At 43.5% G+C, this 22,352-nt stretch overlaps 2 protein-coding genes across 4 annotated transcripts in view; one reads left to right on the top strand and one right to left on the bottom strand.

Annotated features, from left to right (window-relative positions):
- Positions 1-6,457: 6,457 nt before the first annotated feature.
- megf10 (multiple EGF-like-domains 10) overlaps positions 6,458-22,352 on the bottom strand; it is a 58,034-nt gene continuing 42,139 nt past the window's right edge. For both annotated transcript variants that reach the window (XM_083794303.1, XM_083794304.1), the window contains exons 24-25: positions 12,949-13,167; positions 6,458-11,242 (exon numbers count right to left, since the gene is read on the bottom strand). In XM_083794303.1, coding sequence (XP_083650429.1) covers positions 11,088-11,242; positions 12,949-13,167 — 374 coding nt within the window. In that variant the 3' untranslated portion in view covers positions 6,458-11,087. The remainder of the gene's footprint in view (positions 11,243-12,948; positions 13,168-22,352) is intronic.
- LOC310879537 (5-beta-cholestane-3-alpha,7-alpha-diol 12-alpha-hydroxylase-like) lies at positions 16,481-21,991 on the top strand. 2 transcript variants are annotated; one of them, XM_083794305.1, is made up of 6 exons: positions 16,481-16,901; positions 17,247-17,420; positions 18,037-18,328; positions 18,803-18,955; positions 20,364-20,709; positions 21,543-21,991. In XM_083794305.1, the coding sequence occupies exons 1-6, from the start codon at positions 16,564-16,566 to the stop codon at positions 21,773-21,775; spliced, it is 1,536 nt and encodes a 511-aa protein (XP_083650431.1). In that variant the 5' UTR covers positions 16,481-16,563; the 3' UTR covers positions 21,776-21,991. The 2 variants fall into 2 exon arrangements, with proteins under 2 accessions (XP_083650431.1, XP_083650432.1); XM_083794306.1 differs by lacking the exon at positions 18,803-18,955.

Below are 22,352 nucleotides of genomic sequence, written 5' to 3'. Positions count from 1 at the left end.
GCCTTCAGATAGTAAAGTTGAAAGAATCAAGAGTTGAACATAGACTCACGTTCATCAGAGTGTAACACCCAGGAATCGAACACAGGTCCCCTGCACTGAAGGCCAACATCTTAACCACTAAGCCAAAGCAACTGCCTATGGCTCAGGGGAGATATGAGACTTTTGAGGTTATCAGGCTGAGGCTGTGAGCCTTCAGTTAATACATCTCTAAATGTTCAAATCCCTGTTCTCCTATAGCTTTATAATGCTGGAGTGTTTCAACTTTACCAACTGAGGGCTAACACACACAATTACCAGGAGATGTTCACTGTGTGTCTGACTGATGGTGCAATGGTCTAATGATCAGTCTCTCTGTACGGACATTCTATGTTCAAGTCCCATTGCTCCTATAGCACAATGTTAATGTTTCTCATCCTCCGCAACACCCATTCTCATACACCGCTATACTTTTAAGTATGTTGCGGTAGAGAGAACGTCATCATTTTGGACCATGGGCTATAGCCCATACGATCATACGATAGCACGCCGTTTTTCATCATTTTTGAGGATTTGAAAAAAATGAAAAAATGAAAAAAACGATGGGTTATAGCCCATCGTTTTTTGAATTTTTGAATTAATTTTTTTATCCTCGTTTTTCATCATTTTGGACCATGGGCTATAACCCACATCGTACGGCATACTATAGCATGGCGTTTTTCATCATTTTTGAGGATTTGAAAAAAAGTGAAAAAATGAAAAAAACGATGGGTTATAGCCCATCGTTTTTTTTAATTTTTGATAAAAAAAATGTATCCTCGTTTTTTATCATTTTGGACAATGGGCTATAGCCCATATCGTACGGCATACTATAGCACGCCGTTTTTCATCATTTTTGAGGATTTGAAAAAAATGAAAAACTGCCTATGGCTCAGCCATAGGCAGTTGCTTTGGCTTAGTGGTTAAGATGTTGGCCTTCAGTGCAGGGGACCTGTGTTCGATTACTGGGTGTTACACTCTGATGAACGTGAGTCTATGTTCAACTCTTGATTCTTTCAACTTTACTATCTGAAGGCTAACATACAAATGATCGCTTCAACAGTACAAAGAGACAGATGTTACTGAGTGATGGTGTAGTAGGGGCTATTCAGCACAGAGAGTTGTTCAAATCCCACACTTCCTAAAGTGTAATGCTAGTTATTGAGCTTCATTTACTGCTATTCTAGCAGTGGCTCACAGCCTCAGCCTGCCTACCTCAAAACTCTAATTGTCGTAGTGGTTAAGATGTTGGCTTTCCACGTGGGAGACCAGGGTTCGATTCCCGGCTGTTACACTATCATACAAAAGAAGACCTCAACAACAGCGCTAAGAAACATCTGATTAATATGAGTCTGTGTTATTTAAACTTTACTGAAGGCTAACGCACAAAAGATCACTTCAAAATTACCAGGAGACTTTGCCTGAGAGTGTCTGACTGATGGTGCAGTGGTCTAATCATCAGGCTTTCAGTACAGACATTCCATGTTCAAGTCCTGTTCCTCCTACAGCTCAATGCTGCAGTAATTTGAACTTTTCAAGGCTTGAATAAAAAATAAAAACTCAAAAGCACCAGGAGACATTTACTGATTGCCCAAAGGTGCCTTGGCTCAATGGTGTGGAGCGCTTGACCCGTTGCCTCTGCTACAGACAGTTGGCAGGTTCAAGTCCCATGTCATGACATCAAGGTGCTGGAGGACCATCGGGAGACGGTACTCTCTCCCCCTGTTTCCTGAGATGTAATGGTTGGGGCTTATGTCTGAAAGAACCCTGTCCAGCTAACCTTTTACCATGAAAATGTCCAATTTAACATAAATGGTGAATGGTGCATGCACAATCTCTGTAAAGCACCTTGGATAAAGGCGCTACGCGCCTTTATCCAAGGTGCTTTACAGAGATTGTGCATTACATTCACCCATTCATACACCGATGGCAGCGGAAACCATGCAAGGCACCAACTAGCACATCGGGAGCAATTAGGGGTTCAGTGTCTTGCTCAAGGACACTTTGACAGTAACTCTGGGGGAGCCCGGGTTTGAACTGGCAACCTTACGGTTACCATCCAGGCACTCTACCCCTGAGCCACTGCCGCCCCACAAGGCACCTTGGGGCATTCAGCAGATGTCTCCTGGTGCTTTTGAGTTTGTATTTTTTATTCAAGCCTAGAAAAGTTCAAATTACTGCAGCATTGAGCTGTAGGAGGAACAGGACTTGAACATGGAATGTCTGTACTGAAAGCCTGATGATTAGACCACTGCACCATCAGTCAGACACTCTCAGGCAAAGTCTCCTGGTAATTTTGAAGTGATCTTTTGTGCGTTAGCCTTCAGTAAAGTTTAAATAACACAGACTCATATTAATCAGATGTTTCTTAGCGCTGTTGTTGAGGTCTTCTTTTGTATGATAGTGTAATAGCCGGGAATCGAACCCTGGTCTCCCACGTGGAAAGCCAACATCTTAACCACTACGACAATTAGAGTTTTGAGGTAGTCAGGCTGAGGCTGTGAGCCACTGCTAGAATAGCAGTAAATGAAGCTCAATAACTAGCATTAAACTTTAGGAAGAGTGGCATTTGAACATGAACTCTCTGTGCTGAATAGCCCCTACTACAACATCACTCAGTAACATCTGCCTCTTTGTACTGTTGAAGCGATCTTTTGTATGTTAGCCTTCAGATAGTAAAGTTGAAAGAATCAAGAGTTGAACATAGACTCACGTTCATCAGAGTGTAACACCCAGGAATCGAACACAGGTCCCCTGCACTGAAGGCCAACATCTTAACCACTAAGCCAAAGCAACTGCCTATGGCACAGGGGAGATATGAGACTTTTGAGGTTATCAGGCTGAGGCTGTGAGCCTTCAGTTAATACATCTCTAAATGTTCAAATCCCTGTTCTCCTATAGCTGTATAATGCTGGAGTGTTTCAACTTTACCAACTGAGGGCTAACACACACAATTACCAGGAGATGTTCACTGTGTGTCTGACTGATGGTGCAATGGTCTAATGATCAGTCTCTCTGTACGGACATTCTATGTTCAAGTCCCATTGCTCCTATAGCACAATGTTAATGTTTCTCATCCTCCGCAACACCCATTCTCATACACCGCTATACTTTTAAGTATGTTGCGGTAGAGAGAACGTCATCATTTTGGACCATGGGCTATAGCCCATACGATCATACGATAGCACGCCGTTTTTCATCATTTTTGAGGATTTGAAAAAAATGAAAAAATGAAAAAAACGATGGGTTATAGCCCATCGTTTTTTGAATTTTTGAATTAATTTTTTTATCCTCGTTTTTCATCATTTTGGACCATGGGCTATAACCCACATCGTACGGCATACTATAGCATGGCGTTTTTCATCATTTTTGAGGATTTGAAAAAAAGTGAAAAAATGAAAAAAACGATGGGTTATAGCCCATCGTTTTTTTTAATTTTTGATAAAAAAAATGTATCCTCGTTTTTTATCATTTTGGACAATGGGCTATAGCCCATATCGTACGGCATACTATAGCACGCCGTTTTTCATCATTTTTGAGGATTTGAAAAAAATGAAAAAATGAAAAAAGCAACTGCCTATGGCTCAGCCATAGGCAGTTGCTTTGGCTTAGTGGTTAAGATGTTGGCCTTCAGTGCAGGGGACCTGTGTTCGATTACTGGGTGTTACACTCTGATGAACGTGAGTCTATGTTCAACTCTTGATTCTTTCAACTTTACTATCTGAAGGCTAACATACAAATGATCGCTTCAACAGTACAAAGAGGCAGATGTTACTGAGTGATGGTGTAGTAGGGGCTATTCAGCACAGAGAGTTGTTCAAATCCCACACTTCCTAAAGTGTAATGCTAGTTATTCAGCTTCATTTACTGCTATTCTAGCAGTGGCTCACAGCCTCAGCCTGCCTACCTCAAAACTCTAATTGTCGTAGTGGTTAAGATGTTGGCTTTCCACGTGGGAGACCAGGGTTCGATTCCCGGCTGTTACACTATCATACAAAAGAAGACCTCAACAACAGCGCTAAGAAACATCTGATTAATATGAGTCTGTGTTATTTAAACTTTACTGAAGGCTAACGCACAAAAGATCACTTCAAAATTACCAGGAGACTTTGCCTGAGAGTGTCTGACTGATGGTGCAGTGGTCTAATCATCAGGCTTTCAGTACAGACATTCCATGTTCAAGTCCTGTTCCTCCTACAGCTCAATGCTGCAGTAATTTGAACTTTTCAAGGCTTGAATAAAAAATAAAAACTCAAAAGCACCAGGAGACATCTACTGATTGCCCAAAGGTGCCTTGGCTCAATGGTGTGGAGCGCTTGACCCGTTGCCTCTGCTACAGACAGTTGGCAGGTTCAAGTCCCATGTCATGACATCAAGGTGCTGGAGGACCATCGGGAGACGGTACTCTCTCCCCCTGTTTCCTGAGATGTAATGGTTGGGGCTTATGTCTGAAAGAACCCTGTCCAGCTAACCTTTTACCATGAAAATGTCCAATTTAACATAAATGGTAAATGGTGCATGCACAATCTCTGTAAAGCACCTTGGATAAAGGCGCTACGCGCCTTTATCCAAGGTGCTTTACAGAGATTGTGCATTACATTCACCCATTCATACACCGATGGCAGCGGAAACCATGCAAGGCACCAACTAGCACATCGGGAGCAATTAGGGGTTCAGTGTCTTGCTCAAGGACACTTTGACAGTAACTCTGGGGGAGCCCGGGTTTGAACTGGCAACCTTACGGTTACCATCCAGGCACTCTACCCCTGAGCCACTGCCGCCCCACAAGGCACCTTGGGGCATTCAGCAGATGTCTCCTGGTGCTTTTGAGTTTTTATTTTTTATTCAAGCCTTGAAAAGTTCAAATTACTGCAGCATTGAGCTGTAGGAGGAACAGGACTTGAACATGGAATGTCTGTACTGAAAGCCTGATGATTAGACCACTGCACCATCAGTCAGACACTCTCAGGCAAAGTCTCCTGGTAATTTTGAAGTGATCTTTTGTGCGTTAGCCTTCACTAAAGTTTAAATAACACAGACTCATATTAATCAGATGTTTCTTAGCACTGTTGTTGAGGTCTTCTTTTGTATGATAGTGTAATAGCCGGGAATCGAACCCTGGTCTCCCACGTGGAAAGCCAACATCTTAACCACTACGACAATTAGAGTTTTGAGGTAGTCAGGCTGAGGCTGTGAGCCACTGCTAGAATAGCAGTAAATGAAGCTCAATAACTAGCATTAAACTTTAGGAAGAGTGGCATTTGAACATGAACTCTCTGTGCTGAATAGCCCCTACTACAACATCACTCAGTAACATCTGCCTCTTTGTACTGTTGAAGCGATCTTTTGTATGTTAGCCTTCAGATAGTAAAGTTGAAAGAATCAAGAGTTGAACATAGACTCACGTTCATCAGAGTGTAACACCCAGGAATCGAACACAGGTCCCCTGCACTGAAGGCCAACATCTTAACCACTAAGCCAAAGCAACTGCCTATGGCTCAGGGGAGATATGAGACTTTTGAGGTTATCAGGCTGAGGCTGTGAGCCTTCAGTTAATACATCTCTAAATGTTCAAATCCCTGTTCTCCTATAGCTTTATAATGCTGGAGTGTTTCAACTTTACCAACTGAGGGCTAACACACACAATTACCAGGAGATGTTCACTGTGTGTCTGACTGATGGTGCAATGGTCTAATGATCAGTCTCTCTGTACGGACATTCTATGTACAAGTCCCATTGCTCCTATAGCACAATGTTAATGTTTCTCATCCTCCGCAACACCCATTCTCATACACCGCTATACTTTTAAGTATGTTGCGGTAGAGAGAACGTCATCATTTTGGACCATGGGCTATAGCCCATACGATCATACGATAGCACGCCGTTTTTCATCATTTTTGAGGATTTGAAAAAAATGAAAAAATGAAAAAAACGATGGGTTATAGCCCATCGTTTTTTGAATTTTTGAATTAATTTTTTTATCCTCGTTTTTCATCATTTTGGACCATGGGCTATAGCCCACATCGTACGGCATACTATAGCACAGCGTTTTTCATCATTTTTGAGGATTTGAAAAAAAGTGAAAAAATGAAAAAAACGATGGGTTATAGCCCATCGTTTAACAAAACAGTAGAATTTCTCCCTGCAAAAGAAGGTGGAACATAAAACGCCAAAATGCGAAGACATTGACTAAACAAGTAGGCCTAGTGGTTGTTTGTGTTTTCTCAGGTTAATAAACTGCAACAATTCTTCAGTGTATAGGAACTGAATTAGATAGTAGTAATTTATCTATCCATGCTGTTGTAATTTCGAAACCTGAGTGAAAACAGCAAAACATTACATTTGATTATTTTATTCAAAAGCATTTGCACAAATCAGCACTATGTCAAACTAAACCTTAAAGACGGAGTGCCGTGTGTCACTAAAAGTTGTGTATTTCGATTGGGCCTTTCTTTGGGCTTTCAGGAAGACACCAAACACCGGGAAGACATATTTGAATATTATAACCACACCTGGGGGTCTATTAGAGTAATGTTAACTCCATAGACACATACAAAACAGAAAAAGTACAAAACTATGGCACTCCATCTTTAAAATGTGAACAGAAAATAACTGCGGATAAACAATCATAGTGGTGTTGTGTGTACGGTATACATAGATAGATCATCTTTTAACAGGGGGATAAACAAATAAACCATAACAGAGAATCATATTCAACCATTCAATACAAACCACTTAACCACACGTATCCATAACTAAATGACATCAATCAATCGAAGGAATTCATTCATAAAAAAAGAATGATCATGCATTGCATTAAGTCAAGTACAGAAGTCTTGAACGTACAGTAGCCTACATCAGGCAGTGGATCTCAACCTGTGTGTGTGTGTGTGGGGGGGGGGGGGGGGTCGCAGGTGACAATGAAGAGACAATTAAAGGACTTTTAGGACCTTTTAAATAACAAACTAAATTTAAAAAAGAGCATTACTGCAATCAACAAATATTAGAAAGACTGGTTCAACATTGGCCAAATTATCAAATAATATAAGAGGAAAATAGCCAATCTACTAGCTCACAAGGCGTTGTAAGCTTGTAGATGGGCTATATATATTCAATGTTTTATCTGTGGGAGTCGATTGAACTGAAATGCAACTAAATTCAAACTAAGTGCTTGTCAGCGTGGGGGGGGGGGGGGGGGGGGTCCCCAGTTCAATTATGATTATTCTGGGGCGTCCCCACTTCAAATATGATTATTTTTGGGGGGTTCCCCAGTTCAAATAGGATTCTTTTGGGAGGGTCACGCCCTGAAAAGGTTGAGAGCCACTGCTCTATGGTGTGTATTAGACCTGAAAAGCTTTTTTTTTTTTACATCATTGTCAAAATCCACATTTCTCGAGGAACAGAGTTGAACGTAAATACATTCTTTTACAAACACATTTAAAACCTGGCTATAAATACTTCAAAACTATATACAAAATTTGTAGCCCCAAGATCCATTACTGATGTTTGAACATTAGTGATATTATTATGAGACAATGTTGAAAATAAAGTTGTTGGTGAAGTGCTCCTTTAAACGGACATGTGTATGAGAAGATTCTTGTTTTAGGTTAATCTGGACATTATTTATAAACTCAACTCAATGCCCAAAGACCAGCTTTGGTACAACTCTTATTACTTGGCACAATTACATTTTACAATTACAATTACAATTGAATTTAACTGAGCGTGATTCACACTAGTTTTTTATGTCACCTTATTGCACCATTTAGTGGATACGTGTGAAATTGTTCTATAATATTGAAAAAGATATTTTATGAATTTTATGAATGTGTTGGTCATCCGATTCTGTATTAATGCATTATTATAATGTTGAATAAGTAGTTGAATGGAAATACTAGTATATTTTATTTATTTTTACTTGAAAGTAGCAATACCAGAATAAATACTGAATTTATATATTATATGTAAAAGTCCTGTATTTAAAAGTTTACTTGAGTGAAGTACAAACATATTGGCATGATTCTCTTTAAAAATGTGTCAACATATTTCTAAAATAGCCAATCTGCAAGCTCACAAAGGGTCACATCATGCATCAGAAGTGTGTAAAACAGTAGCTAAAGTATAAAATAGGGCTTAACTGGTTAATGTGTATTGATAACAATAAAAACATGCAAAAGTTTTCAGATAATTGTAGTGGAGTAAAAAGGTACAGTATTTGCCTCTGAGATGTAATGGAGTATAAAACAGTGAAAATGGACATACTCAAGTAAAGTTAAAGTACAGTGCATGAGTAAATGTACTCTGTTACTTTCCACCTCTGCTGACACTCAAATGTGAATCCTGGATGTTTCAGATAATTATGAAAACATGCAGTTTTAGTTGCAAGCATTGTGTGCACCGACAAACAGACTTCCACACAAACAAACTTACATACAAATTTAAAAGTGTTCTAAAAAAGCCATAATGCAATAGTGTCGGCTGCAGTTCCTTCAATGTTTTAAACAAGTTAAATATGTTACTAGTTAGTATTACTGTATGAAAATATAAGGTTGATTTGTTTTGTCACAAGAAATCATTACATCTCTCTCTAGATGTGTAAAATGCCTTATTAAGACTTTATTGGACCTGGAGTTTAACCCAGGTCCACTGCTTGCAAAAACTAACATCCACTCAGCAATGGTGGAAAAACAATATACAGAGTATAAACCCTTTGCAAAGACAGGAACAAATGTTGCTGCTTAGAAATTATTATAATTATTATAATTATAATATATATAATTGGGTGAACGAGCGGGTCTAATCTGGTTACACTCCCAAAGTTAAATGACTGTGTCTACAGCCAATCGGTGTGTGACACAAGCGAAGAGGCTTTTTTTTAACCAACGCTGACCTGCGTGACCAAATTGAAGTGATTGAAGCGACTGGAAAGAAATATATCTTCAGGTCTGAACGCAACTTTAGGCTTCTGCTCTTCAGGCAGAGTGACTATGCTACATTCACCTCCCTTGACCCTGCCCCCATGAGGAGAAAAAAGTCGAAAAGAAAAGTGAAAAAAGGGGGGCCAGTCGGTAGCACTATTGCCGCACAGCTACAAAGTCCCGGGTTTGATTCCCGCCAGGGAGGGAGGCTGGGACGGTGTTCTCTCCTCCCCGTCATTAGTGCCCATACCCTAGGCGGGAAAGGGCCTTTCTGTGTGGAGTTTGCATGTTCTCCCCGTGTCCCCTAGGGTAGGTACCCTCACAAAAAACATGCAGTAATCTTGGTCTCTATATACTGCCTCCCCCTGGTCAGCCGGGGCCCCTGATGGAGGGTTAAGGAACTGGTTGGAATAAGGTGTTCCTTCCACACGCTACGTCCTACCGGGGAAACTCCCCCGTCAGGTGATAAGAAGTGGCCTGCTCACTCCTCATGCATTGAAGTACGCATGAGGCTCCGTTCGGGGCTCTCCCCAGGTTGGCAGAGGGAGAGTAGCGCCCAGGATTACAGCTTAGGCATTTGGCACAGTGTGAAAAATGGGTTACAAATCGTGGGATAAACATTTATAAGCAAGTATAGTATATCAGCCAAGAGGCCTCCGTGTGCTGATTTAAAGCTTTTTTTTTAGATGTGTTTCCATTTAGGATCTTCTTATCTGATTTGAAGGTTGGGCATTCATCGATGATGTTTTCGACAGTGTGTTGTTTTCTGCATTTACAGAGATCAGTGGCAGACGCTCCAATCACATGCAGATAGATCAGGTGAGTTCTTAGTTCAGTACCTTTGTAGAAATCACAGTGGACCCTGAGGCCTTCATCAGGGTCCAAGAGGAAGAAATAGAGTCCGCAACACTGGTAGAAAAAACTCAGCTACACTGGTTTATTGATTCAATAAACCAATAAACCTTCATCAGGGTCCACTCACACAGTGGACCCTGATGAAGGCCACCGGTTTAAAACGTGTTTTAAAACCTTGCTTTTTTCTGTGAGGATTGGTAAAGGTGAGTTGATGTTGATTTGAACATTTCTTGTTCCAGCAGTCAAGGATCCATCCAGGGTGTGGAGGGCCCGCGGTGAAGAGTCTATAGCTACGGTGTCTGCGTTTTAGTCTCTAGTCGGCATATTCAACAGGCGTGTTGGCTCATCTGCACTCTTGCAGGCCAGCTTCAAGGTCAGGAAGTTTCGACGGAGACTCTGGAGGTGGAATGCCAGACAGTAATAGGGAGGAACTCGACAGGAGTTAAGGCACCACTGATTAGACTCATGGCATAGTTGAATTTGTGTGCACTCTCCAACAGGCATGTCAGCAGTGTAGATGTTAAAAAAAGCATTGGGTCAAGAATAGAGCCTTTAGGCAGTCCGTCTCTAGCTTCTCTTGCTGCGTTGGCGGTTTGAGGTCTCCAGTACAAAGTGTGGTCCTATATAAGGTCCTGTATAAGGTTCTGTATAAGCAACATGATGAACTTCACAAGCTTAACATCAGACAAAGTCTTCAGGAGCTTAATGTAGAGGCCTCTGTGCCAAACTGTGTCACACGCCATAGTGAGGTCAATGAAGAAAGTGAAAAGAAAAACACTCCCCAGATGAGGAAAACCAATCTGGGACAAGCCCCCACAAATGTCAACTTCAATTCAAAGAGCAGTCCAACCGCAGACCAAAGGGGAATCCCACCTTGACCAACGGAGATATTTAGGCTTCTGTCCTGGACGAGCCCACGCCCAAATTCAGAGACAGTCCTCTGCATGGAAAAGCAAAGGGGGATCCCACCTTGACCAATGTCTACAGATGGCAGAGGTTTTCAGGTACAATATAACCTGCTGAGCTGCAGGATTAACGCGGTCTTTAACAAAAAATAAACAAAAAAGTAGGGAAATGATAATTACTAGCATGACAAAAGGTATAATATGGCAAGTATGCACAGCATTCCAACACAGCTGGATCACCCAGGCATGTGGTCGTTGGTCCCTGCCAAGTCATTGGCTGTCTGCCCCCTGGTGGTTGGATGAGGGACTGTCTCGGGTGGGAGAGGACATGGTCATTGGCTGTCTGCCCCCTGGTGGTTGGATGAGGGACTGTCTCGGGTGGGAGAGGATGTGGTCATTGGCTGTCTGCCCCCTGGTGGTTGGATGAGGGACTGTCTCGGGTGGGCAGTAGGTCGTAGTGGGAGAGGATGTGGCTGTTTTTGGGAAGGTCGTACGGGTCCTGACCCAGGTGCAGGTTGCCATGGGAATGGATGCCGTTAACGGTGGGTTCTGGAAATAAAGCAAAACACATCTATGATGATTTAATTCTGATGTTATTTCATTATAATTCAGAATTAGGAGGTTATGGAGGTCTATGGAGTTAACATTACTCTAATAGACCCCCAGGTGTGGTTAGAATATTGAAATAAGTCTTCCCTGTGTATTTTTCGTTTCTTCCTGAAAGCCTTTGAGTCAAAAGGCCCAATCGAAATACACCACGTTAGTGACATCACAATATCATCCCCTCCCCAACCCCGACCCCTTTATCATACAACAACAGCTGTGGCTTCGGTTCAGGTGGATCACCACCCACCTGAAAACCAGCCATACTTAATGAATACTTATCTTACCCAATGATCATGTGAAAAATATCTAGACTTTTTTTATACTGTAGTGCCTACACTTTTTTCTAATTATTATTATTATTACTTATAATTTGTTTGTTTCCATGGAGTGTAATACCGGCTTTCACCTGCTGCAACTACACTCACCGCGGATACAGGGAACTTCCAGTACAGAAAAGATTAAAACACCTCTACACAATACAGACACAGAGACTCTAGGGCGTGCTTAGAGTAAGCGCTTTTTGTACCTTTATGGAGAAGTACGGGTCTTAAAAATGGAATTGCAGTGGACTTTTGGGAAAGACTGTCGGAGATACACAAATGTCAGAATCAACAAAATAAATCTCTGACAGTCTCTGACCATTTTGAGAACCACTTAGCTATTCAAGATTAAATACTTTATTGCCATGTCAACCGAGTTGATTGGAATTTACACAGCTGCAGCTGTGGGGGGGGGGGGGGGGGGGGGGGGGGGTAGGCGACTGCCTCCGGTGAGAGCAAGAGAGAGATGGTTGACATACAGCTAAAAGTAAATAAATAGCTGATCTACAAGCCAGCAAAAGTTTAATCTATAATGACCCCAGGGTCATTGGAACAGTGGTTTAGAATAGTGATTCTTTTTTTTTTACTATATTTTTTAATCCCACGATTTTGAAACTCAATTTTTTCACAGTGGCAATGGACTGACCTCATGCTTCCTCAATGCATGAGGAGTGCAAGCCGAGTCTTTTCACGTGACAGGGGGGAGTTTCCCCGATTGGACGTAGCGTGTGGAAGGAACACGTTATTCCAACCAGTTCCTTTCCCCTCCATCAGGTGCCCTGATTTCTTTTAAATAATTTTTATCCCACGATTTTGTAACCCATTTTTCACCACCGTGTCAATCATCTAATGTGATCCTGGGCTCTACACACCCTCTGCCAACCTAGTCCCCATATATGGGGGACATGGGGAGAGCAACGGTCTTGAACCCATGCTTCCTTCATGCCTGAGTGTCCAAGTTGCTCCTTTACACAGTTTCCCTGGTTGGATGTAGCGCATGGAAGGAACACGTTATTCCATCCAGTTCCTTTCCCCTCCATCAGGTGCCCGGCTGGCCAGGGGGAGGCAGTTTAGAGACCAGGATTACTGCATGTTTTTTGTGAGGGTACCTACTACCTACCCTAGGGGACACGGGGAGAACAAACTCCACCCAGAAAGGCCCTTTCGCCAACCCCACCTCGGGTATTGGAGGAAACACGCCGCCAGCACCCACAGTGTCCCGGGCGGCAATCGAACCCAGGACCTTCTAGCTGTGAGGTTGACAGCACTACCAACTGTGCCACCGTGCCCCCGAATAGTGGTTCTTAATGGGTCAAAGTAGCGCCTCACCAACTTCGTAGACATTCCTGTTGGCAGCAGCAGCATTGTTGATCTCGGCGTAGGGCGAGTCCCGGCTGACGGGCGACTTCATCTCCACGTAGCCGCACTCGGGGGCGGCCCTGCAGAGCGTCAGCGCAGTGCCGGGCGGGTCCTTGATGGTGGCGTAGGGGTTCTCCGAGCTGCTCAGGGAGCAGGAACTACCGTGGTACGGCGCTCCACTCGCCAGATCTGACCATGACATGACAGGAGAGGACAACGAGAACAGGGCTCATCAATATGTCCATACACGGACAAATGTGACCGAACTTCTCACAGGCAGAGTCATGGCGGCAGGAGCTATTGTTCAGTAAAGCTGAAAAACTTTTTTTTTTTAAATGAAAGAAAAGAATGTTTGTCCAAAATGAGTTAATAGCACAGCAAGGGCCCTATTTTGCATGTCTTAAGTACCAGAATTATGACTTAACTTAATAAATAATGAGCTTTAATTGACGTAGATCTCAGCCAATGGCGCTATAAGTGTTAAGACCTGGAGGTGTGGCCAATGCTGTTTGGCCACTCAAAATAGCCAAATGGCATTGGCCACGCCAGGTATTAAGTTAGTCATAAGACCTGGTACTACCTCTAAGTAAACGTCAAAAGACAAATAACCCAGTTGTTCAAGGTTCCCTGAAGATTTGGTCTCAGTTCAGAACCCACTTCAAACTTAAAAAGGCACTTGTCACCTCCCCCATTCGGGCGAACTGCAATTTTGTTCCATCTCTGACGGACCCTTCATTTCAGCAGTGGCATGGAAAGGGAATTAAATGTGTGAAAGATCTATTCAAGGATGGGCACTTCCTTTCTTTTGAGCAAATGAAACAGGTTTTTAATATTTCACAGTCAAACTTCTTTAGGTATTTGCAAGTACGTAGCTTTGTTGTAAAGTATTTCTCTTTGACAACTCCACCAAGTACTTGGGTAGACGAGTGTTTGAGTTGGGATCCGGTTGACAGGGGCATAATCTCTAGGCTATATGACGGCATTCAGAGGGTGGCTTCCCCGTCACTTGAACGTGTGAAGGGGGCATGGGAAGAGGAGTTGGGTATGGACTTACCAGATTCTACCTGGCAGATGGCAGTCTCACTGGTACACTCATCCTCAATATGTATTAGACATGGTTTGTTACAATTTAAGGTTTTACATAGACTACATTTATCCCCTAGCAGACTAGCCACATTCTATCCAGACTCAGATCCAGCCTGTGCCCGGTGTGGTCAGGAGTCTGCTACGCTTAGCCACATGTTTTGGTCGTGTCCCAGATTGACTACATTTTGGACAGAGATATTTAATACCTTCTCGTATATTTGTAACTCAACTATAGATCCCAATCCAATAACGGCGCTGTTTGGTGCCCCTCCAGAGGGAATACAAATACCAACTCATCAGGCTGAAGCTATAGCGTTCTCCTCTTTACTTGCCAGACGCCTGATACTATTTAATTGGAAAAAAGCAGTGTTTATTTCAGTTATTGTTGATGTCACAAATGTACAATTTGGAGGGTTTTGTTTTACATTGTATTTCAGACATTTATATTTTTTTACATGAATGTTGAGTACTGGTGTTGTTGGTTTGTCCTGTATCTGGATTGTCTGTCTTGTCTTATGTTCAAAAAACTTAAATAAAAATACTTGAATAATAATAAGACCTGGTACTAAAATTGTCTTGACAGAAGGTACTGCGCCAGTATGCCAGAGCATTTCCTGTGTCTTCGGGGCGGGTTAATTTCCACGTTACCGACATGGAGAACTTCATTGTAACGATCAAGCTATTATTAATGTTAGCTCACGCTGTTTATCTTTTGGGCAGAAACGAGCGATGCTCGGAAAAAGTGAAAGTGCTTATTGGCTCCTACGGCATCGCTGTGCGGACTGTCTGGAATGCCCTCAAGGACCCCTTGGGGTTCAAGGACCACCCTTTGAAAGCACTGCCTCAGTGATGGAAACTGTACTACATCTCAGAGGCAAATATTGTACTCTTACTCCACTACATTTATTTCAAAACGTACTAGTTTCTTTGTTGATTTGGATTATTCGGGACATATGAAAATAGCAGATCTACAAGTTCATAATGTGTTGCTTATCTGCTATTTTCAAAAAATATACTACATTTGAAATCTTGAAATGAGACATTTTGCATAATGAGTACTTTGTACTTTTAGTAGCCTACATTTTGATGCCAATAATACTTTTTTTTTAAATTCCAGACTTAAACTTTTTCCACCAATTATTGCCTTTATTACGCTGAATGTTGAACCCCATGACCGCCTCGTGAGCACCCAGGCTCCCCTGGGGCAGCCCATCGAGAGGCCCCCGAGGGGGTGGGCCCATCGTGGCACAAGTAGTACATAGAATTAATTGTGCTTTTTCCATTGCCTTTTAGGCTTTGCAAACTAAAATTGCACGGGGAAGATAAGACAAATAACTTAAATATGCACAGAAACTAGATGTTCTTTCGAACTAGTTAAAAGCCTCTCTATAATAATGAGTTTTTAAAACCAGCCAAAGTTCTCACACGTCTCCCCCTTCTCCGCTCCCTCCATTGGCTTCCGGTCGCTGCTCGCACAGAATACAAAACTCTGATGCTGGCATTCAAAGCAGATGATCTAAGATTACGGGTAGGTATGTGAGGGGACAGGGGGTCAGAAATATACACAGTTCACTTTAAAATCAATTCTGAACACAATTAACTGGTAACCACTAACCACTAACCAGTGCAGTGAGGCAAGAACAGGAGTAATGTCATACCTCGCTATTCTTGTAAGAACTCTAGCTGCAGTATTTTGTACGAGTTGAAGGCGATTGGGAGTCCAGGAAAAAGAGAATTACAGTAGTCCAAGTAATTTAAAAAAAAGTAGTTACCTAATACCATTAGATTGTAGTCGACTAAATCTAAAGTTGATTTTGTTGCTTAATTTGGCAGGCCTTGGTGGCATCGTAATGGATGATTTTACACTTGGTTGCTTGCTGAAAATAGCCGATCTACAAGCTCTCAACGTGAGCATAACACCCGAGCGCAACGCTCGGGTGTTGAGAGCTTGTAGATCAGAAATGTTACAGAGGCAACCTTCTTGAGGAAGAAGAAGGGATCAATGTGTAGTTGTCCTTCATGATCCCCTTCAACCTAGTTGGATCAATCTGGCTATTTCTTCACTTTATATTGCTCAACATTACAGATGTTGAAATCACACAACTCGGCCTGTTCCCAGCCAGGCCTGCTAAAAGTCACACATATAGCAGTATATTGCATGGAATATCAGTGAATATCTACAGTGATTTATGGTAGTTATATAATGTGCTGTTTCAGTTCATAGTGCATTATGACCAGTGAGTGCTATAATGCCTTATTAATGCAATTATAATGCATTATAAACCCGAAAGTGAAAGAACTCATGCCTGGAAGCCCTAGAGTATGAATGGACAATCAGCTTCTTCTGCAGAATCATCATGGGATAAGAAGAGGGCAGATTCCTAGAACTCACACCGGGGGAGGAGGGAGGAGCACATGCAGAGCTGTGCTTTGTTCCGGGGAAGAATCTAAGCTCTGAATTCAGACGCGTCTGAGCCTCAGAGAAGGAAACAAAAAGCCATGTTGGATGTCCTGCTACCGGCGCTGCTGGCTCTGCTGGCCTGTCTGCTGGGAGGGCTGTGTCACCTCGGGGCGTTCCGTCGACGGCGCCCCGGTGAGCCACCGCTGGACAGAGGAGCCGTCCCCTGGCTGGGACACGTCCTGGAGTTCCGCTGGGACACGGCCAAGTTCCTGGAGAGGATGAGGCGACGGCATGGGGACATTTTCACCGCGCAGCTCGGGGGCCACTACTTCACCTTCCTCACAGACCCCCGGTCCTTTGGGGCGGTCGTGAAGGAGGCCCACGACAAACTCGACTTTGGCGAGTTTGCGGCGCAGCTGGTCGCCAGAGTGTTCGGGTAACGGCGCAGTGTTGTTGATTTCGTCGACTGAAACGACTATGACAAAACAATTCCATAATTAAATAAAATAATAAAAACTGAGCTATGATGACTAAAACTAAGAAGATTTTCGTCAACAAAAAAAAACTACAAGCTCAAGTCTAAAATCAGCCATTACGATGCCATCAAGGCACTGCCAAAATACATTTTAGTCGTCTAAATCAACCGTAGATTTTGTCGATAACGACTAAAACTAGACTAAAACATTTCAGACGACTTAAAAATTACCAAAACTAAATGGAATGTTATTCAAAAGACTACACGACTAAAAAACAATTTGCTTTCAAAATCCCAACGCTGCAGGTACAAGTCCGAGCACAGGTTCCCGCACGGGACCCACAACAAGCACCTGATGGGGGACGGCTTGGAGGTGATGACGCACGCCATGATGAGGAACCTGCAGAACCTGATGCTGCACAGCCTGGGCTCTGGAGAACATCTGACGGACTGGGTGGAGGAGGGACTGTTTATGTACAGGTAGAACATCTAACGGACTATAGTAGTGGTTCTAAACCAGCGGTCCGGGGACCATCAGTGGTCCTTGGGGGGGTTCCAGGTGGTCCCCACTCCCCAGCTAAATGGAGAGCTGGTAACCAAATGGACACTTATTAAATCCCTCTTGAGAGTGTAAAATTAAACCAATTTGGTTTCATTTTATGCTAATTGTTATTTTGATCAACGTTTGCCTGTTATCTCTCCTATGGTACAAACAAATACAACATGGAATTGTGGACAAAATCTTATCCAGCGACAACAACATATTTTAAGTGTTGGGTCTGAGGCTAAATCTCGTCAAATGGTGGTCTGTGGCTCAAATAACGAATAAATAATGGGCCTTGATATGATATATATATGCGTCAATTAATGTTTTATATTGATTCAGTTTGAGATTTTGCTATATTACCGTCTATCAGCGTCTCCGTGTCTAGGCGATAAACTGGAAGTGGTTGGTCTGTCAGTAAAGAAGTCCCCTCCTTGTTGACTTGAACAATAGCCAAATTAAAATTAATGAATTAGTACATGGCAGGGGATGTGTTAAACCTGTGATGTGACTATGAAGCTGATTCTGTCCATGCTTCTCCGTCCCATGCAGCTACAACGTGGTCTTCCGGGCCGGCTACCTGTCCCTGTTCGGCAACGAGACGCCTCAGACGTCAGGCGGTTCGGAAGAAAAAGCCAGAGAGATGGATAGGCTGACGTCGGACGAGTTATTCCGCGAGTTTCGCAAGTACGACCAGCTCTTTCCCAAGTTGGCGTACGGCATTCTGCCGCCCGGCCAGCGGAGGGAGGTGAATAGGCTGCTGTGGGTGTTCTGGGGGAGCCTGTCGGCACGGAAGGTCAAGGCCAAGGACAACGTCAGCGGCTGGGTGCGGGACCAGCAACAGGTGACCGGCCGGCGGTTGACAAAGTGCTCGAATCGCAGTACACAAGTCAAAGTATAGAATCAGTGGTTTTCAACCATTTTCATGTCACGGTCCATTAATTACTTAGAATATGTTGTAGTAGTTTGTCCACATTTCCATGCTGTATTGATGTGGTACCATTAGGATAGTGACAACAGGCAAATGTTGATCAAACTAACAATTCTTCTACATTCTCTAATTGTGTAGACGTCTTGTAAATGAAGTAATGCAGATGTTTAATAATTTTACTCCTGAGAGCGTAAAATAATTTGACACTCAAGAGTTACAGATCTATAAGGCTCCACTAAAACTAAGCGTTGTCATACAAATAAAAACTAATAAAAACTAGCAAACCCGCTCTAAAAACTAAAACTAACGAAAAAAAGAAAAAAGTAAAAACTATGTCTAAAACTAAAGTATGGTGAATAATCCACAATGATCATAACCTGGCTGCAGGAGAGAGAGGATCAGGGCATGGATGAGTCCATGCGGGACCGCTACATGTTCCTGCTGCTGTGGGCGTCCCAGGGCAACACGGGAGCCTCCGCCTTCTGGCTGCTCTTCTACCTGATGAAACACCCTGACGCTATGGAGGCCGTCAAGGCAGAGGTAAGGCCTTCTGGCTGCTCTTCTACCTGATGAAACACCCTGACGCTATGGAGGCCGTCAAGGCAGAGGTAAGGCCTTCTGGCTGCTCTTCTACCTGATGAAACACCCTGACGCTATGGAGGCCGTCAAGGCAGAGGTAAGGCCTTCTGGCTCCTCTTCTACCTGATGAAACACCCTGACGCTATGGAGGCCGTCAAGGCAGAGGTAAGGCCTTCTGGCTCCTCTTCTACCTGATGAAACACCCTGACGCTATGGAGGCCGTCAAGGCAGAGGTAAGGCCTGTTCATACTCTAGTTTGAGGTGATCACTTATGACCGCGGTGTCGTTTTCTAAAGGTTTGAAAACTACAACATTACGTCACTCACCGCGGTGAACAGCGGACCCCAACACAACTCTCCGTTTTCACTGTCCGACTGGGGCTATCCCCTCATTCACTGATTGGTCTAGAAGTTGGGTGGGCGGTCCCCTTGGTTTTGCAGGTACCGGGGTTTCATATCTGAACCAGAGGGAGGCGGGGGTTAATGCATAAGGACATCATACCCCCTAGCACTCACCTCTTCAGACTCCATCTCACCCCTAGCACTCACCTCTTCAGACTCCATCTCACCCCTAGCACTCACCTCTTCAGACTCCATCTCACCCCCTAGCACTCACCTCTTCAGACTCCATCTCACCCCCTAGCACTCACCTCTTCAGACTCCATCTCACCCCCTAGCACTCACCTCTTCAGACTCCATCTCACCCCCTAGCACTCACCTCTCCAGACTCCATCTAGCCCCTAGCACTCACCTCTCCAGGCTCCATCTAGCCCCTAGGACTCACCTCTCCAGACTCCATCTATTCTAGCCCCTAGCACTCACCTCTCCAGACTCCATCTATTCTAGCCCCTAGCACTCACCTCTCCAGACTCCATCTATTCTAGCCCCTAGCACTCACCTCTCCAGACTCCATCTATTCTAGCCCCTAGCACTCACCTCTCCAGACTCCATCTATTCTAGCCCCTAGGACTCACCTCTCCAGACTCCATCTATTCTAGCCCCTAGCACTCACCTCTCCAGACTCCATCTATTCTAGCCCCTAGCACTCACCTCTTCAGACTCCATCTATTCTAGCCCCTAGCACTCACCTCTTCAGACTCCATCTATTCTAGCCCCTAGCACTCACCTCTTCAGACTCCATCTATTCTAGCCCCTAGCACTCACCTCTTCAGACTGTATCTCACTTGGTCAATCACTTTCATGTATTTTTGTTTGTTTTGCTTGTTTGTTTCTCTCAACCACAAATGTGCAGAATGTTATTTAGATGGCATGTGTTCTAGACAGATGCTAGGTCCATTGTTCACCTGGTAACCTAGTTTCTTTAAAGTCTGCCAAAATGCCTAAACTGTAAAACTAATTGTGAACTGCAGGTAGAGGCGGTTCTACGTGCGTCGGGCCAGGAGGTGGCGCCGCGCGGCGGTCCTCTCGTCGAGCTGACCCGGGACATGCTGAGCAGGACGCCGGTGCTGGACAGCGCCGTGGAGGAGACCCTCCGGCTGACCGCCGCGCCCGTCCTCACCCGGGCCGTGCTGCGGGACATGAGTCTAAAGATGGCCGATGGGCGCCAGTATGCCATCCGCCGGGGCGACCGCGTGGCTCTCTTCCCGTACACGGCCGTCCAGACCGACCCCGAGGTCCACCCCGATCCCCTTTGCTTCAAGTACGACCGCTTTCTCAACCCAGACGGAAGCAGGAAGACTGATTTTTACAAAGAAGGTATGAATATACCATTCAATTTAACTAATTCTGTACTGATGACGAACAAATACGGCATAAACTCTGATGTCCACACCGTGGTTTTACACTAGATGGCTCTCTTGGCTTTGAGTCCCTGTTTAACCCTCAGCCTGGTCAGCCATACAGTATATGGAAAGATGGAGTCAGGAGAAAAAAGGGCCGTCTGCTCCAATTCTACAGTATCTGTTTTCACATGCACTTTGGAGCTCTAGTGGAGAGACGTCTCCCTGGTTTGCCATTGTGTGATTTTCAATGTTGCATAACGTTGCTGTCTGAACCAACTAACTCCAATGGAAAGTATTAAAAAGTGCTTCGGCGAAAACCACCTAACTCCATTGGATCCTCAAACTATCTGCCAAATCACCAGCTAACAGCTAACCCGTTTAGCCGGTTATTAAAAATGTCAAAAGAAACAATGACAACATAACTCGTGAATGGGAGGGAAAATGTTAAGAGGTTTTGGTTGAAGCGCTTTTAAACTCCACTTGAGCTGGATGTTTTCTCATTTTCTGAAAAAATGAACATTTTGGAGGTGGTTTCTTCCAGACAGTAGAGATAACAATGGATTAGCACAGCTGTTTTTTCTCAAAAACAATCAGTGAAAGGAACTGTAATTATCAACGGTTGGGGAATCAATCGTAGTGGACATAAGTTAAGAAATAATTAAGGAAAATCACTGGCACTGGGTGATTTAAATGATTATTATTTCATCATTGAATGAGTTAATGAGGACCAATTATTATGAAAGCTTGAACATGGGAGAAGTGGAAATAAATTCTAAATGTATTTCCCCCCCCTAATCCTTAACACAGGGAAGAAGCTTAAATACTTCAACATGCCATGGGGGGCGGGGCTCTCCATGTGCCCCGGCAGATTCTTCGCCACCAACGAGCTCAAGCAGTTCATTTTCCTGGTGCTGGTGTACTTTGACATTGAGCTGGTCGACCCACAGGAGCAGGCGCCTGACATTGACGTCAGTCGATATGGTTTTGGGTCAATGCAGCCCAGCAGAGACGTTCAGTTTAGGTACAGACTTGCGTTCTAACCCCGCGCGGGTAATTGCAAAAGAGCTACGGCTCCAGCTATCGATTGTTTTCTTAGTGATTATATTCCATTGGTTACTTTTTGAGAGGTAAAAAAAAAATCAATAAAAACATAAAAACTCGTCCTTGGCAGTTACTGCACTTCATATCATCATGCAATTATGTGAACGCTGCAAGAAATAATGAATAAATATGATGCTGTGATCATCACTATGATAGTATGCTGTATAGTCAATTATTGTGTTTGTGTATGGTTCTTAAAAGATATGAAAATAATAAAACATGTATACTGCATGTGTAGTACTTGAATATTTGAAATAATGGGGCACCACAGTTTACAGCAGTACTAGTCACTAGTCAGTGGTTCCCAACCTTTTCACCAGGACTCAAGTACTACAACACTAGTACTCAAATGTCTTAGGCACCCATTAGACGAGAATGGCGTTTTTGTGGGGTGAAAACACGAGAAAGTGAAAACTCCTTCCAGAGTAGAAATCTTTGAAAACTCTCCTCCCGGCAAAACGGTGAATCCGCAAAACTTGTGACATCATGTCTCACGTCAATTATTACATTGATGCA

Source organism: Protomyctophum parallelum, assembly GCF_964188405.1.
Source record: "Protomyctophum parallelum genome assembly, chromosome: 21".
Taxonomy (NCBI): domain Eukaryota; kingdom Metazoa; phylum Chordata; class Actinopteri; order Myctophiformes; family Myctophidae; genus Protomyctophum; species Protomyctophum parallelum.
This window is presented reverse-complemented; position numbering and strand designations above follow the sequence as displayed.